The sequence below is a fragment of the Cherax quadricarinatus genome, chromosome 35 (genome assembly GCF_038502225.1).
Source record: "Cherax quadricarinatus isolate ZL_2023a chromosome 35, ASM3850222v1, whole genome shotgun sequence".
Taxonomy (NCBI): domain Eukaryota; kingdom Metazoa; phylum Arthropoda; class Malacostraca; order Decapoda; family Parastacidae; genus Cherax; species Cherax quadricarinatus.
The window spans coordinates 15,566,596-15,585,000 of record NC_091326.1 but is presented as its reverse complement, the minus strand read 5'-3'; the positions used below and the strand labels follow the sequence as shown (position 1 = coordinate 15,585,000).

The following is an 18,405-nucleotide window of genomic DNA, read 5'->3' as shown; positions in this document are numbered from 1 at the left end:
CTTTCGTCACCACCAGTGGACCTAAGTTTTCCAGCTCCTCTTCCTTGCAAGTTAAATAAGCTTTTAACAATTCTGCACCTGAAGCGACATTGTCTCTTATGGTTCATTTGGGGGTAGAAACAGATGATACTGCTCTCGATAGTGAGGTAGCAGGATCACCTGTTCACTCGTCGGGTGAAAGTAAGAGTATTACCTCTGGCACTCCCAATGTCTAGACTCGGGCTCAGACCAAAGCCCAGGCTTCTCCTGCCTCTTCTCCCACCGTAAGTCCTTTCATTTTCCCAGATTTTATGTCCAAGGATGACTTTGTCAATTTACAGCGGGATTGCCCTTCACTTCGGGATTGTCATAATCAAGCTTTTAACAACAAAGTTATCCACGGGAGATACGTATCACATAAGTTTGAATATATTATTGGTATCTTATATAAATCTGTATTTAAATCTCATTCTTCAGCGATAGATTATTCCCTCCTTGTTGTTCCTAAACCATGTCGAGAGGCTGTTCTTCAAATGGCTCATGATTTGCCAGTGACCGAACACTTGGCCCATCGTAAGACGTGGCATAAACTCAAGCACACTTATTTTTGGCCAAGCATGCACTTACAGGTTACAAAGAAGTATAGTTCTTGCAATAGGTGTCAGGTGCTTACTGCACAAAATACACACACTCCTAGTTCCTGTATATTTACTAAATCTAAAACTTCCCTCCTGCAGAAACGAGATACTCCATGTTACAAAACATGCGATATCTAATAATGATAGAGATCTCCAGTGAATACTAGAAAGGACTGCCCTTCTAGCATCCAGCCTGTTACTGGGTTTTTGTAACAGGTAGTCAGTATCCTGATCCAATTATCCATTAGAATTTAGTAAGATTCAATAATGCTTAAGGATTACAACTGTTAGGCTACTAACTAAAGAGATTAAAATTTAATAAGTTTATTAATAACAATAAAGTTGTCTAGGTGTATATTATCAAAGTAAATTAAATAAATCAAATGAATTTAATATAAGATACAAGTTCCTAGACTTCTCTGGTGTACAGTAGTATTGTGCTGAAGGCACCTATCACATCTTTATGGCTTTTAAGTACCGTCTGGTACATTGTTAACATTTAATAACATAATACAAATATATACAAGTAAGTTTGTGTGTATGTGTGTGAGTGCTCTAAGTAGTTCGCCATGTCTCAAGATTTGACTAGACTTAACCAGTGACTGACTAAAAGTCCTCACATAAACTAACTTCTTGACCAACCTGGCAATCAGAACAGCTTGCTAGAACAATAAAACGACTGATAAGCCAAAGAACCAACATAACAAGCAACAGCGACACAGAATCAGAAACAAGGAGATAATATTACGACACTAAGTAGGGACCATCTGCAGATCCTCCACAAAAGTCACAAAACTCCCATACTACTGAATCTAAGTTCAGCATTAGAAAATCCCTGACTGTGACAGTACACAGATACCAGTACAAATTAGGTCAGAGGCTACAGCTCAGGACCTGAGTTTCTCAGAATGTCTATGCGACACACAACCTCAGTACAACGTCGAAAATCACTAAGTCTAGGCAATGTTCTGTGAACAGAGTTACACAGAACCAACAAAAAGAAAATGACAGAGATGATCTTCCAACAAGGGCCATCAAGGGAGAGTTGGAGAGGCCGTCTTGCTGGAAGGCACGCCAAACAGACAATAGCTAGCGCAGGCCAGCTCGACTCTCACTCCTGGTGAGGTGTGATCACCCCACCCTGATCACGTGACTCTCTGTGGACTGCTGCTGCCCAGCAACACAGAAGCTGGCAGCGAAACAAGCAAAGTGAAAACTACAGTAGTTAGACAATGCTGTCAGCTACTTAACACTCGAACTATGAGCACTGAATAATATATAAATGTTACATCCTACCTAATAATATAAATAAGTCAAATAATAATATAAAGCAATATATTTACGATTTAGCTAATATCTCAAATATAAGCAATATAAAATGATATGAACAGGTAATATACATATATACATTGTGACCCATTCAGGGGTCACAATACTCCACCATACAGAAGGGATGTTTAGCCCTCGTGTGGGGTATCTCCAAACTTAAATTTTATTTTCAGGGTAAAGAATTCATTTTACAGACTGATCACAAACCTTTGATATACCTAGAAAATTTTAAGGGAACCAACAGTCGCCTCTTGAGGTGGATATTGGCACTCCAAGCTTTTAAGTTCCATATTGTGTATATCAATGGTTCAGCCAATTATTTCTCTGGTTAAGTTGTGACAGTAGAAGATTTGGTACCTTACGCGACTTTCCCGGGTTAGAACTTTTTCCTCATCTATTCTCCTTATATTCCTTGACTATAAGTCTTGGTATGGGGGGGTGTGAGGGGAAAGTTCAACAGATAGGAGTAGCGAGCGAATATATGGTGATGATAGTTTGATTGCCAGTCTGCTTGTTAAGGTAGGGTCAGTGTCTAGCTCCTGCTATCCCTCCCCTTTTTTCCACCTGGAAAGGTGACGTGTGGGGCTCTGGCCAAATGGATGAGTACTTGACTCATAGATCCCAACACGACTCTTGGAATGTCAGCTTGGGTCATCTGGCAACTACAGAGACAGTGCTGAAGGAGACGAACTTCACATGAGTTCTGGCTCGTCACTTTTTATCTACATACCTGAGTGTAGCCAACCCCAGGCAACTACCCCTCATCTTTGCAGTGGTGAAAGACCTGCATTTCTATCATCTTGACGGATTATTCAAGGCTAGAGACACTGTGACGAACTAGTCTGAACTAGTCGTTGGGTTGTCACTCAACAGCTGTGACCCCCCACATCATCAGCAAGGGCTACAATTTCTACAAGGCATGGTGTCAACATCAACCAGACACCCCAGCTTTACTGTACACATTAGCGTTGAATTCAAATATTTTTATATTTCATTTTTCATTTCTCTTTCACGTAGGATAAAAGTTCATATTTAAATGTTTTATATTTTCAATTATAACAATAAAGTGTTTATATTTGCATGTTATTATTCTTTTTCTATTTATTAATTATCCTAAGGAGGAGCCAGCCTTGGTAATACCTACTTAAGATCTTACAGGGCTGAGTAAGCCTTCACAGTTAGGTTAGATTAGGTTAGATCAGGTTAGGTTAGGTTAGGTTTGGTTAGATCAGGTTAGGTCTAGGTTAGCTGTGTTGCGACCAGCATCCTGCTAAATAATGGTGCTCACAGTCGCTTCTTCACGCTGAAACCATTCAGTGACTCGCCAGGTCGAGGGATGCCAGTGACTTTATTCCTGTGACTTTTCCCTGGATCCATATCTCTCAGTGTACATACAGGTGTATGTCTCAGTCTGTATACACTGACAGTTTGCTTTACTACCTATTTTAGGGATTAAAGTGTTCTTGACTGGTGAGGAACAGGCGATATGCAGCTTTAACTCCTTTTTGAGTAGTCAGTAGGCTTGAAACCCAATTAACCATCAACAGAGGATCGGCAACTGCCAGCTGGCGATCCTCTGTTGTTTGACTAGAGTGCTGAGACCCAGATCTTGTAACCCAGGGGATGTTAAACCACTTACGGTTATATTTGGCATCATTCCTAACAAATAAACCACCATCCCGTCAAGCTTAAGAGTTTTATGCAATTGCTTTAAGTGGCAGTGTTGAAGGGAACAACATCTTAGTATAAAAACCGAAGATAATTTGTTATAAGCAACTGTCGCTGAGTAAACACAAGAATGGAACGGGGGACTCGAACCGTGGTCCTGACATGGAGCAGTGACCCTGCCACTTGTCAGGACCACGGTTCGAGTCTCTGTCTATTCTTCATTTTTATATTGAGATATCTATTGGATGCGTTAGCCAGTCCCTCGCATTAAACTTTTATTTTCAGGTAAATAAATTGTGTCTCCTGGTTTCAATAAAAAAGTTTTCGATATATATATATATATATATATATATATATATATATATATATATATATATATATATATATATATATATATATATTATTTTACTTATTAAATTAGTTAAAGGTGGTAGTTTGGGTGTGAGGTGCTACATGTTTGGGGATACTGACCCAGGATATTACTTTCTCTTGTTACACAGGCGTCTAGCAGCGCGACCGTGTGTGAAGTCTGGTCACAAGAGGTCAGTGCTGAAGGTCAGGTCACCTCACTAACCTCTCATGCTCACCACTTGCTCTCACTCATGTCCCTCACCATACTACAACATTCACTCTCAAAGCCTCACTACTCAACACATGATGCCTTTCCTCGTTGTAAATTCCTCACCACATTATCCCATTACTCACTCGACTGACTACCACAACTCGCCATAAGTAACTGCAGCAACCAACCTAACCACTACCACCTCTTCCCTACCAAAACAATTGATCACCCATCTCAACCGTCTCCACGCCACTCTCCACCATCATCACCACCACCACCACTATCACCACTGCGTATAACACCACTAAAAACAAATTGTGGAGAGGGCATGTTGTTTGTAGGTGCACTGATCCCCTCTTGCAACACTGTGTGTGTGTGTGTGTGTGTGTGTGTGTGTGTGTGTGTGTGTGTGTGTGTGTGTGTGTGTGTGTGTGTGTGTGTGTGTGTGTGTGTCATCATGCATGTAAGCGCATGTACTTCCGGCATCATGCCGCAGCTGTCTCTGCACGTTTTTAAAGGAGATTCCAGCCATTTTTAAGAGCACTTGTATGCACGTTATCTAATATACATATTTTTTTTCATATTTTTCAGATGTTTTGCTAGTATGAAGTCGATTAGCTAGCAGACTTATTTCAAACTGCATTAATTAATTGTTGCTATTTTGGCATTGGCTCTCTTTTTTAATAGCAAATTAGAAAAGGCCTCGCTAACAGTGGACCATAACTAGTGTGTGACTCCAGAATTAGTAAAAGCTCTAACGATCTCAACTTGGAAAATTGCCGAGCTCTTGTTAGGTCTGTTTAGGTGCAGTTTTCAGGTAACCACCTGTGCACCTGTAAGCAGGTCATCAGGTAACCACCTGTGTACCTGTAAGCAGGTCATCAGGTAACCACCTATGTAAGTGTAGGCAGCAGGTCTAGGTGTGATGTTTCTGTTTACTATGAAATTCAGACAGACTTCATAGAATTCTTAGATACTTTTTCTGTATTTTCTTTCTGTATGTATATTTATGTTAATTACTTTTTTTTACCTTCTGTCTCTGTATTTGTCTCTAATTATTTTGCATTTTATTCATAGTTCTAATGAGACATTATCCTTCTCTCACAGATAATGTGAAGTACTATTTTCGTAAATGGCGATGCCACCTTTGTAAAGATTATTTAATAATCACCTGTCGTGTGTAGTTTGTGTTGGTCACGTCTAAAATCGGAGCTTTGGGGGTATTTTGTTTAGCTAGTGCTGCCTTAGATCCCTGTACAAGTTAATGTAACCTTTGCATTTTAAGACACTGTATAGGTTATATTATTATGTCTGATGTTTGAATCCTTGGGTATGTTAATCACTTTTTTTTTACCAGTACTACTTGTGGTTATTTATTGCCACGTTCCCCTGACCTGCACTACCGCATCACCTTGACCTGATCACCAGTGAAAAATTAGACACATCAGTGGCATGTTACCTTGATCGTCACTGCCACATTCCTCAGCCCTACACTTGCACTGTACTTTGACCTGCAGTGGCACATTTTCTCCACCTGCACAGCGGTATCACCTTATCCTGCAATACAACGCTCTCTTAATCCTGGCTCTCACTCCTACATACCCTTAACCTGGCTCTCAGTGCTATATCCCCTTAACCTTTCCATCATTGATACATCCTCTTCACCTGTACCTCACTGCTACATCACCTTGACATTCATTGCTGCATCACCCTGATCTGTGGCTACGTCCCATCCCTCACTCTGCTGTAACACTACAACACTACTCTTGTAACATTGCAACACTCCTGCTGTAACACTGCAACACTCCTGCTGTGCTTGACTCTAGGATTCTCCGTGGGCAGGACCCAGCTGTGGTGCGCCAGCGAGCACTTCGACAACACTCCTTCTTCCAGTTGCACGTCCACCTGAAGCGTGGGGAGGATCTGGTGGCCCGGGACGCCTGCGGTAAGCTCCTCCTCACCCAGTACTCATCCTACCAGTCAGGAGACACCGCCAGAGCAGGTAGTGACCCATGGTGTGTTGTGTGTGTGTGTGCCTCCTCTCAGCTGTAACCAAGCAGCGAGCACCGGTGAAGAGTACAGCATGGATCTTTTCAAACACCTCTTTGTTAAACAGAGCCCAGAATCTCTCCAAGATCCGCGCAGTAATCCATCTCCCACTCCGTCTCTTCCCCAATAATTTTTTTATTTAATATCCTACCCTCCACACTTCCTTTTCCCTTACCATCCCTTTTCTTGTAACTGATATGAAAAAACACATCTACAGCACAATTTCGACGGCCAACATGGCGTTGAAACTGATCACAACTCGTAGCTGTGTGTTCGATCGTCGACAGTTACAAGACTAACGGAATGCAGATCTCTTGAGAGACTTTAGCCTCTGGGTGTGACACAACTTGCCAGCTCTCAAACCGTGGAAAGCGGTGACACTTAAGGTAGTCTTAGCCACACTTACACCTCAGTCTTAGACGCTGCTCTGGCTTGTGTAGATGATAGAGTAACCCTTGTTTTGTCATGAGGCTGCTGCTGGTTTACTTTCCTCTCTCGCCCCCAACACCTTCACTGTTGTCTCCTTCCCTCAGCTGCTCAACACTACAACAAGACTATAGGAATAACCTTTTGCAATGTTTCTTGGAATGATATAGTCAGCCTTGCCTAGTAACCTCCAGTGACGGAAGTGATAGGTGCTGGTAGAGCTTAGGAAATCATGATTATAGACGCAAATTATTATCACAAAATGTGCTAAACCCGTACGAACAGTGCAGCTAGATACTTCTGAGAGTTGATTTTATGGTAGCAGCTTGGATCAAACTCGATTACCTCCCATTTCCCAGGCTCTGTGTTCTCTACAGGCTTAGCCCCTCCCCGTGAATATAGAAATCATTATGGTAAAGTCGGCCTCGCCTTCCCCAGCCCAGCCAGAGGTATCAAACCTCAGTCATACACAAATAGTAACAAAGATTATAGTAAGTGATCAAACATTTAAGAAAATTATATATATATTAAAAGTTGAATTTCATTTATGCATATTTTTGGCATGCATTTGAATATGCGAAGATTTTTAGAATATCTGGCATTTACTTGAAAGTACCCCATGATTTTCTAAACAAAAAAAGACTTTAATTCAATAATTCTTTAATTTACTAGTCGAAATATTCATCAGAGGAGCTGAAAATAATCGTTCAGGTCAATTTCAACAGATTAAATAAGCGTTTATTTCAATTGTACGAGTGAAAATTCCCCATAAGGACGGAAAATAAAACACTAAAAAAAAGAAGAGAGAAAACTGCACATTTCCGCGTCAAGCCACTCTCTTCAGAAGATAAGACTTATTATCCACTGAAGAAGATCCCTGAGTAAAGCCGAAGCATCCACATAGTTGGGATTTACCTGCTCGTTGGTCAGTATTTCACACATATAACAATCATTTTACCCGTTGTTTCACCACTTAAAAAATGAGTAAATCTAATTTAGAACGTCAGATATATACACCCACTGATCCAACCTATGATAAGAATGACAGAACTGGAAACAGCAAGTGTTATTTATATATTAATCATTATCAGTGCGCTAAGATAATCGGAGAATCTTGAACTGAAGTCCTTATCCCATCTGCAGATATAACCCAGATATGGATACACAAAAGGCCTAGTTCCCTGTCCATTTGTGTATCCACATGTTCTTGCGCTACCGTCCACAGGATGAATGTGGAGTGCACAATAAACTAGCCACTTCGGTGGCAAAATCTAAATCATCTGAACACTCACTAATTTCCAAATTCATCGTCCAAAATTTAGACGTGAAAGTGATGGGTACAGCTCGGATATCAAATAATGTTTCTCCTTAACTATATTACATTAATAATACAAAATTCGTCACGTGTACCGTAATTTCCCCTCTCCGTCATGACCGCATACGTCAGGTGACGCAGGAGGCAGAGAAAACATTTCTTGTAACAGTGATCTGAAACTCGAAATTTTGATGAAAAGAAACCCGTTTTTCAGTGTTATTTTTATGTGAATATTTGACTGTAACATATAGTAAAAATAAAAATAATAATGTGATAATGATAATAATATGTGATAATAGTAATAATAATAATACAACAATAATAATAATAATAATAATAATAATAATAATAATAATAATACAACAACAACAACAGTAATAATAATAATAATAATAATAATAATAATAATAATAATAATAATAATAATAATGATAATAATAATACCAGAAAATGTCATCGAAGAAAAAAATGTAAGTACCCGTGGGATGAGGCTAGAATTTACAGATATGTAAATCAAACTTCTTGAAGCCTCGTCTCTGGGAGGAGACGGAGAGGCAGCGGTGACTTAATGCTCGCCGAGGGCTCTTGATTCGAGAAAATAGAGCTTCCCCCCCCTCTCCTATTAAACAAGATTACCTTCCATCCCTTTTACCCCCATCCCTCCCAGGGTTCTGTGTGAGCCCTACGGGTTTAGCGCCCCTCAGCCTTGATGCAATAATAATGATCATAAATCGAGACAAAATTTTAAAAGAGGTGTTAGCCTAGTGCATTTGTAGACTAGACGCATTGCATGTGCAGTCTTTTACATATGCATCCTCGGCAATATTAATTATGTGTATGCTAGAATAATGCAGAGTAACTGTTGGTTGTTCATAGTATATTTGTGTATATTCATGAATAATTCCTTTACTTAGAAAAAATGTTTTTGGTATTCTCTTGGCAAGTGGCGGGATATTGACACTTGTAATTATTTTAGTCAGTTAATTTTTGTTAGTAGTCTAGTTTTAAACCTAAGAAGGTACTGTCTATGAAGGTACTAACAAAGTACTGTCTGAAGGTACTAAGAAGGTACTGTCTATGAAGGTACTAAGAAGGTACTGTCTATGTAAATATTAAGAAGGTACTGTCTATGAAGGTACTAAGAAGGTACTGTCTATGTAAATATTAAGAAGGTACTGGCTATGAAGGTACTAAGAAGGTACTGTCTATGAAGGCACTAAGAAGGTACTGTCTATGAAGGTATTAAGAAAGTGCTGTCGAAGAAGATACTGTGTGTGTGTGTGTGTGTGTGTGTGTGTGTGTGTGTGTGTGTGTGTGTGTGTGTGTGTGTGTGTGTGTGTGTGTGTGTGTGTGTGTGTGTGCTCTTCTAACCTCACATCGCCCCTGCAAGTGGTGGTGGTGTACCTTGATGTCAGTAAATGGTTCTTGATTCAAGGAATTGGAGTCAGCCCTTCCCCTTTCTTGGATCAAACCCGATTTTCTCCTGTGTCCCAGGAGCTATATGACCATTACGGCTTGTTAGTGCTTACCTAGGATGATAATGGTGAAGATTGTACTTTGTACCCTTCAGTAACTCCAGCTTCTCTCTCTCTCTCTCTCTCTCTCTCTCTCTCTCTCTCTCTCTCTCTCTCTCTCTCTCTCTCTCTCTCTCTCTCTCTCTCTCTCTCTCTCTCTCTCTCTCTCTCTCTCTCTCTCTCTCCACCTGTATCTAATTCGTATCTCCGTGTCTGCTCTCACTCGGACCGTTGAACCACAGGCACCAGTGATCCTTACGTCAAGTTCAAAGTGCAGGGAAAACTGGTGTACAAGTCGAAGACAGTGTACAAGGACCTCAACCCGAGCTGGGACGAGAGCTTCACCGTCGCTATTGAGGACCCCTTCGAACCTGTTATGGTTAAGGTGGGTGTGAGAAAGGATTTTTTTCTTTTTGAAGAGGGAGGGAGGGAGGGTTCAAAGAGGAAACGGAGGGAATAGTAAAGGAATGAAGTAGGGACAAGAGTGCTATTGAATCTAGCCTATGACTAGAAAAATGACCATGTAAACACAACTCCCGTTATTGCTCAAGCAGGGGCCTTGAAATTTCTTAATATATCAGAATAAAAATATATCTAAAAGAATAAAAGGCACAATACCTGGACTGGAACAATACACAAATAACCAGCACATACGAGAGAGAAGCTTACGACGACGTTGTGAGACTTTGTTAATGGTCCAAGGCGGACCGAAGCGTCGTCGTAAGTTCTCCTATATGCGGGTTGTGTAAAAATATACCTAGATAAAGACAGGAAATAAACAGACAATTAGGTACACTATAACATTAGAATGTGAGCTCTAACACCTTAATTAACTATAGGATTCAATTGTGCTTTCATTAAACAGTTGTACGTTGTCTTCTGGTGGTTCAGGTGTTCGACTACGATTGGGGTCTACAGGACGACTTCATGGGCCTCGCCTCCATAGACCTCACTACCCTCGAGCTGGACAAGTGAGTCTTCCGTCTCACCTGTGACTATAGGTTTAACGCTCACTCATGTATGTAATGATTCTCGTGTGATGTGGCTCACACTAAGTGTGCCTGCCTGTATGTACTGTGCGGAGGTCGAGGCTCAGCTCCTGGCTCTACCTCTTAGTGTGAAACAGAATTATTTGGTGATTCTGGTAGCGGGTGAGTGAATGATACGTCTTCGGAGGCTTCTTTACTTTATTTGCAATGTCGTGGTGGGTACACAGGCTTGTGTATTGTGCCCATGGCCCAGGAGGGCCATGCTCACGAGGGAGAGAGCGAGTAGACTTGTTGACTGCTTCTAGGCCGCTGAGTAAGTGAGCAAGTGGAACCAGCGTCCCACTAACCTGGGCAGCACCTGAGTGCCGCGAAATATGAACTAAGCTGGCAGACAGCACAGGCTGTCCGTGCAGACAATACAGGCTGTCTACATTAGTTTCGTCCCCGGCATTACTAGTTGCTGGCCTCTTGTGCTATAACGTACCCATTCTTAAAACTGTATAACAATTGCCTGTCCCACGAGGGAGCAATATCCCCAGAATCATTGCCAGGTATAACCACGTCCTCATCCAATTTATTTATGTTTTTCCACCTTAAGACTAAAGAGTTGTATCTTGAGCTCTTAACTACATCCCAGTGACCCTGGCTCTTGCACTCTAAATGGTTTTTCCGTATCTACCCTATTAAGCCCTCTTATTATTTTGTATATCGTTCATATCTCCCCTAGTCCTTCTCTCTGAGGTAGTCAGGTTTAGTTCCTCCAGTTTAATTTATGTGAAACGTTAAACCCGTGTGAGTTATTCAGCATAATGCGTGTTGAAGGCTTAATTTTCTATCCGCTAATCATTCAACCAGGCTGGCTGTTATACCTTGTTACTCGAGGATGGCTCGTGTTCCAAGGCATTGGAGTTACTTAAATTTCGAGAATCAAACCATATTGCTTACTGTGCCCTAAGTGCTCAGTCACCTCTGCGATCTAGCCTTTCATGGTGAATATTGTAATATCTGGGGTCGGTCTCATAGTATTTCTCTCAGCACAGGGTTTAGCCTGGTTGTTCCACGCCTTGACCGCCTACTCAGCCCTACTGGATGACTAGCCTAATTAATATACGTTGTCTACATCATCCTGGTGGATTCTTTAACCTGAAGAATTAGACACATGTCTAACATCTGGGTATGTTTATTATAGACGTTTTGCTGTCTAGTGCTTCAGTTTCTTCGAGACTACGGGTTCTCTTCACCAACTTCAAGGCTGAGTGACTATTGCCTTATCTTTTGTAAATAAGTAAGTTTATTCAGGTATACACTAATACAGTGACTTATTGCCACTGGGGTCCTTTTAATACCTTATTATTTTATTAGAAAGGAGATAATATCTTATTATTATACTATGAAAGAGATGTACTAGGAATAAGGTAACATGAGTTATTTATATTTACATGAGTGGAAGCTAAAAAAGTAAAAAATGAATGTCCTCCCTTTCTGTCGCTACATTTATCTGAAACCTTTTGACTCTCTTCCTGAACTGGTTCATGCTATGACTGGTTTTGACATGTGCAGGCAGTCTGTTCTATTCCTTTATTGCTGTACAATAAAAAGTGTTTGAAGCCTGGCCACTAACTGTGGGTACTACAAAGTTGTGTTCTCTCCCACTAGTACTATGATTGCTCTGGTTCCCAACCCTGACAAAATTAGCAGCAAGATATTCTGGACATTGTTTGTGAGCAGTTTTATAAACTTGATTTTACTTCAGTTGTTTTACTCCGTCTTCAATATTCAGAATATCTAATTGTTGTAATTCATCCTGGTCTACATACTCTCTTGGACCCAGGTCCAGGATGTATCTTACTATTTTGCTCAGGGTGATTTGCAGTCTATCTTTCAGTTTTTTTTGTCAAGGCAGACTACCATGAAGAGCAAGCGTAGTCCATATGACATTGTATAAGGGCTAGACATAAGGTCCTACGAGCCTCAGTAGGTACACACTGTGTTTGTTTGTAGAGGAACTTCAGTCTGCATTCGCTTTCTTTACTATACTGTTCCTTATCAATTCTCCTGACATGCATGGGTCAAAGGGGATTCGCAGATATTTTACTTTGGAAACTGAAGTGATGGGTTCCCCATTACACCTGACATTAAAATTATTTATCCTTCTCAGTTTATGTTTCGTGCCAAAGAGTATGTCTTCCGTTTTTCCTAGATGTAACGATAATTTGTTTTCTACTAACCATTTTCTGCAAGACTAAAGTTCAAGTGTTATTACATTAGCTATATCTTGTGGGTCTTTACCTGACACTAACACAGCACTGTCATTTGCATACAGTAGAAGTTTGCACTTGACACTGATGGGCATGTTGTTTACATAACATAGGAATAATAAGGGACCCAGACCACTACCATGGAGAACTCCACATGTTATCGGCAGGGGTTCTGATCTACTGTTTTCCCATTATGTCCTTGAATTTGTACTGATAAAGCCACTGGATGGCGAAACGTCTACAGTAAAGATACCCAGATGTTGCACATGTGTCTTATTCTTCATCTTGTCGACATTGTATACCATACGTATACATTGGATTCTTTTAGTCTCCACAACCCGCTGAAGTTAACGGTTGACCTACACCTCCGCAGATATGTTATCAAGAAAGTTAATCTCAGGTTCACTGGTTCATTCGATATTTGTAGCTCCTCTGTCTACGTGTACCTTTGCTTCCCCAGTCAGCACAACTAAAATATTTATTCAGAGGGAGATCCAACAGCCAATTATTTTACCTTTCCATCAACCTGTCCGTTGATAGTCATTCGTCATTTGTCAGCAATTACTCCTGGGTCTCTCTCTCTCTCTCTCTCTCTCTCTCTCTCTCTCTCTCTCTCTCTCTCTCTCTCTCTCTCTCTCTCTCTCTCTCTCTCTCTCTCTCTCTCTCTCTCTCTCTCTCTCTCTCTCTCTCTTTCTCTCTCTCTCTCTCTCTCTCTCTCTCTCTCTCTCTCTCTCTCTCTCTCTCTCTCTCTCTCTCTCTCTCTCTCTCTCTCTGAGCCACGTTTCCAATATTTCATCACAATTTACAATCATGTGGCCTATTTTTCACTTTTTCCAGTTTCCATTGATATCCGATATATTCTCTCCTCCGCTTCTCACTCCATGTGGTCACTAACTTTTGCGTTCATTTTTACTATGATTTTTGCGTCGTGTATATATATATATATATATATATATATATATATATATATATATATATATATATATATATATATATATCGTGCCGAATATGTAAAACTGGTCAATTAGCAAGAACTCATTTAAAATTAAGTCCTTTCTAAAAATTTTCTCTTATGCGTTTAAAGATATATTTTTTTCATTAATGTTAATGCAAAAAATTTTAATTTTGCTCCAAAAGAATCTTAGAAAACTTACCTAACCTTACTATAAAAAAAACAATTTATTTTAGCCTAACCTAAGTAAATATATTTTAGATTTGTGTACAATAATGTAATACTAAACAAACACAATGAAATACATTTTTTTCGTTAGGTTCAGAATGATTTTGGCGAAATTATTGCATACACAAATTTTTGCTTGTCCTATATGGCAAGATGAACGTTGCTATTTAAGCCAAGATCGCAAGTTCTGCCTATTCGGCACGACATATATATATATATATATATATATATATATATATATATATATATATATATATATATATATATATATATATATATATATATATATAATATATATATATATATATATATATATATATTGAGGCAAGGTAGTTAACATAAGTGGTCGTTGCTGTGGTGATTGAGGTGGTTATGATGGTGGTATAAGTAGTGTTGGTAGATATAGTGGTAACCGTTATGGTGGGGTAGATGTGGTTGTGGTGTAGGTGGTAGAGGCAGTGGCGGTGTTGATGGTAATTTTATTTCTTGTTGTGTAGTTGTGGTTATAATTGTGGTTGCTTTAGCTGTGGTGGTAGTTGTGGCCTTTTTATTTATAGTGATGCATGCAGACTTTTGGGTGAGATTATAGTGGTTGTGATACAGAAGTAGTGGTTGTTACAGTTATAATTGTGGTTATAGTTCTAATTAGTGTGGAGGTTGTGGTTAGTTGTAGCTGTAAAGGCAGTTGTTTGTGTTTATGGTCACTGGGGTGCATACCACTATACTGTTAATATGCTCGAGGTGACAACGTATAACATACACGCACGCTTCTCGGTGTAATAATGTAAGTGCTGCTTAATGGGGAAGTAAAATGTGTATCTAAACTTACCAGAAAATTGATGCTTTGCTGTCTGGAGGAAGAAAACCGTAAGCATATCCTTAATAACTATTATTCCATTAGCGTAGGCTTGACTTACTTTCCCCAGTTCTTGAGTTATTTCATAAAACTACTACGGTTTGTATGACGTACTTTCGCCAGTTTTTCGGCTCTCCTCCATGGGCGAACTTAAGATCTCACGAACCTTCTCTGACTTCTTTTCCACGAGCTGGTGATGGAAAGACGATCGATCTTAGTGAGAGGGAGATCTTTCCTTTCCCGTGAGGATGGACTGTCAGTTGTGAGATGCTCAAGCAGGCCCAAGGCACACTAGACTAAGAGAAGATGGAGATCTTTTGAATGGACTCAGTAGGGAGAAGAGAACCACTCATTTTCAGCGTCCTTCTGAAAGACGTGTGAGAATGAGTTTCGATGGGTGTCAATGGACGGTAGTTTTGGTATTTTGTTTGTCAGGAGACATTCCCCCACACACTACTCAACCTCACCAAGGCTACAGAGTTATCTTGTTCACTACAGGCCCCAGGACGTGGTGTTAGCGCTCTCAGAGGCTGGTAAATCCACTTACATGGGACTCCTCCACCTAGGCCTCACACTCCAGCCCAAAACACAAGAGGAAAAGGAGCAGGTAAGTCTAAGTACCGTCGCTTTTGGGGACTACAAGTTGAAAGCTGATCTTCAGCAAGTAAGGTAAGTGAAAGGTTCAGTGACTGACTTTTTTATTGAATGACAACAAAACCTTCGGATATATTGTAGGCTAAGGTAGGTGTTTTTATGTTATCTGACGTAAGAAGCCATTTCCATAGTAATCAGGAGATAATGCTTGACACTCAGCTATTACACCATAATATACAATTAGGAATTTAAGGTACTTGAAGAAAGAAAAGCGAAGATTTTTTTTTTTTGTAAGTTATAAAGACCCCAGTGGAAAAAAAATTCTCCAGTTTTTTGGTATCCCAGATAATTTACCTGTATGCTGCCATGTAAAAATATTATAATCATCTGAAATTGTGTAATTGTACATAAACGAACTAATTTAATTACGTACTTACTAGTGTTTGATGTACCATGGAGAAGTGAGAGTTACTGCTGAAATATGCAACTGCATCACAGAAAATGGACTTACTTGGTGAAAGAGAAAATGTAATTTATGGGACACTAAAAGAAATTGCCCCTGGACGTCGATCGTCATGTTTTCTCACTAAAAATTATAGTTAATTGTAGAATCATAGCGACAGTCACCTCTTTTGTGTATGCCTGAATAAACTTACTTATAACACCTTGCAAACAAATCAGAACGGATAAGGTTCAAACCTGTGACAAGATGGAGGTGTTGAAGGTAGGGGAAGGTAGAGGTATTGATGGTAGGGGCAGGTGAAGGTGTTGAAGGTAGTGTAAGATGGAGGTGTTGAAGGGTAGAGGAAGGTGGTGTTGAAGGTAGGGGAATGTAGAGGTGATGAAGGTAGGGGAAGGTGGAGGTGTTGAAGGTAGGGGAAGGTGGAGGTGTTGAAGGCAGGGGAAGGTTAACAATAACATTCGCCAAAGGAAGGCCTGAGATGGGTCTTCGCCAGATGGTAACTCGTCACTGGCTCCCGAAGGAGAGTCGACGTTTATACAAGTGATGTGCTGTTTACAGCCCTATAGCGGGGCCAGCCCTTTGACAAGTCACAGTGAGTAGCGTTCACAGCCACATGGTGGGGGCAGCCCTATGACAAGGCACAGTGAGTCTTCTTCACCACAAATGGTGTAGCAGACGCCCTGTAGCTGGGGTACAGCACGTCATCGGTTCAAGTGGTGTCAGAGCCAGTGTGTACGATGGTGTGAATCATCTCCAGCTCCGCAGACTCGTCTGCTACCTTCCCCACTCACACAAGAGCTCGTAGGGAGTAGCAGAGGTTCTGGCGCAGGAGGAGACAGTGTTAAATATCTGTGGTATTTCAGGGCCGGTGTTCTCGCTGGTATGAGGCTCTCAACACTCAAAATCTGTGTTTTATGTGAGCCATTCCCGGCGCTCCAGCCGCAGCCTGAGTGACTCAGAAGGTTGTCTGAAGACCCTTATCTAGGGAAAGGGGAGTTAATTCAAGAAATAGTGGAAGCAGGGGAGGCAGGGCTGAAGATAGACGCGAGGAAGGTAATGAAGGAAGGGGGAGAAAGTATTGAAGGAAGGGGGAGGAGGTATTGAAGGGAAAGTGATATGAGGCAGTTGAAGGGAAGATAATGAAAGGAGGGGTGAGTGGCAGTGGGGTGTTCACTAACTTTAAGGTTTCGAGTTATGAAGAGTGAGCGTGTACTCGCCTAATTGTGGTTACAAGGGTCGATTCATAGCTCCCGTGTGTGTGTGTGTGTGTGTGTGTGTATTAGAGAGACAGACAGACAGACGACAGGGAGAGAGACAGACAGATGAGCTGTACACCCAACAACCCTCCCCCCTCCCCGTTTGATTCCTGTCGTCAGTATGATCTGGATTCAGAAGGGTAGGGAGAGAGGCCTCCTGCTCTCCTGTCATGGCCTCATCTATTGCGGAACAATACGCCAGAAGGAATGCGTAGGCGGTACCCGTGTTAAAAGTCACAGCTCACCTCTGCAATCCTGTGACCTTTGCTCTGTTTCGACTGTTGTGATGTCACGTCTGACCTCTGCACCTCTGCCTCTGACGTCACACTTGTGGATTTACCGAATATGGTGGTAAGTTATCGAGAGGGGAGGGGGGAAGGGGGGTAAGTGTTCAACAAAGGCAACTTTTATTTGGTAAATGACAATGAATCCCCCGATAAATATTTACGTTTACGTCAAACACGCATACACAATTAACTTTGTTATTTGTATTGGTATATATTTTTTTTTTTTTCGTAACTGAATACACCTCAGTATTGTCATAAAAAAATTTAGTTTTTTATCTTTTTTCCTTCCTCTCTGTTCCGCTTCTTTCTCTTTCCTATTGTCTCTACACTCCTCTTTCTTATCAGTATTCTTCTCTCTCTCTTTTCTCTCTCTCTCTCTCTCTCTCTCTCTCTCTCTCTCTCTCTCTCTCTCTCTCTCTCTCTCTCTCTCTCTCTCTCTCTCTCTCTCTCTCTCTTTTTCATATTTTGTAGCACCACCAGCATGACTTCGGAAAAAAGTAAATCCTCCCTGACGTAATAGGATGACGAGGACTAGGCTGGAAAGAGTAGAATGAACGGAATGTATTTTATTTCTGAATGTTTCTGACACTCCCTCGCAGAATGTTTCTGACACAAACCCATACAGAATGTTTCTGACACACTCCCTCACAGAATGTTTCTGACACACTCCCTCACAGAATGTTTCTGACACACTCCCTCACAGAATGTTTCTGACACACTCCCTCACAGAATGTTTCTGACACACTCCCTCACAGAATGTTTCTGACACACTCCCTCACAGAATGTTTCTGACACACTCCCTCACAGAATGTTTCTGACACACTTCCTCATAGAACGTCACAAACACTCCCTCACAGATCGTCACTGACACTCCCTCACAGAACATCACCGACACTCCCTCACAGAACGTCACTGGCACACTCCATCACAGAACGTCACTGACACACTCCCTCACAGAACGTCACTGACACACTCCCTCACAGAACATCACTGACACTCCCTCACAGAACGTCACTATCACACTCCCTCACAGAACATCACT

The 18,405-nt window shown here is 41.0% G+C and overlaps 1 protein-coding gene across 6 annotated transcripts in view; it reads left to right on the top strand.

Moving 5' to 3' along the window:
• The window catches only part of Mctp (multiple C2 domain and transmembrane region protein), a 490,516-nt gene that overhangs the window by 132,393 nt on the left and 339,718 nt on the right, over positions 1 to 18,405 (top strand). For 2 of the 6 annotated variants that reach the window (XM_070091409.1, XM_070091408.1), the window contains exons 6-10: positions 4,115 to 4,156; positions 6,019 to 6,121; positions 9,723 to 9,865; positions 10,372 to 10,451; positions 15,262 to 15,370. In XM_070091409.1, coding sequence (XP_069947510.1) covers positions 4,115 to 4,156; positions 6,019 to 6,121; positions 9,723 to 9,865; positions 10,372 to 10,451; positions 15,262 to 15,370 — 477 coding nt within the window. Of the gene's footprint in view, positions 1 to 4,114; positions 4,157 to 6,018; positions 6,179 to 9,722; positions 9,866 to 10,371; positions 10,452 to 15,261; positions 15,371 to 18,405 lie in introns of all 6 variants that reach the window. The other 4 variants (XM_070091406.1, XM_070091405.1, XM_070091410.1 and 1 more) reach the window with 3 other exon arrangements.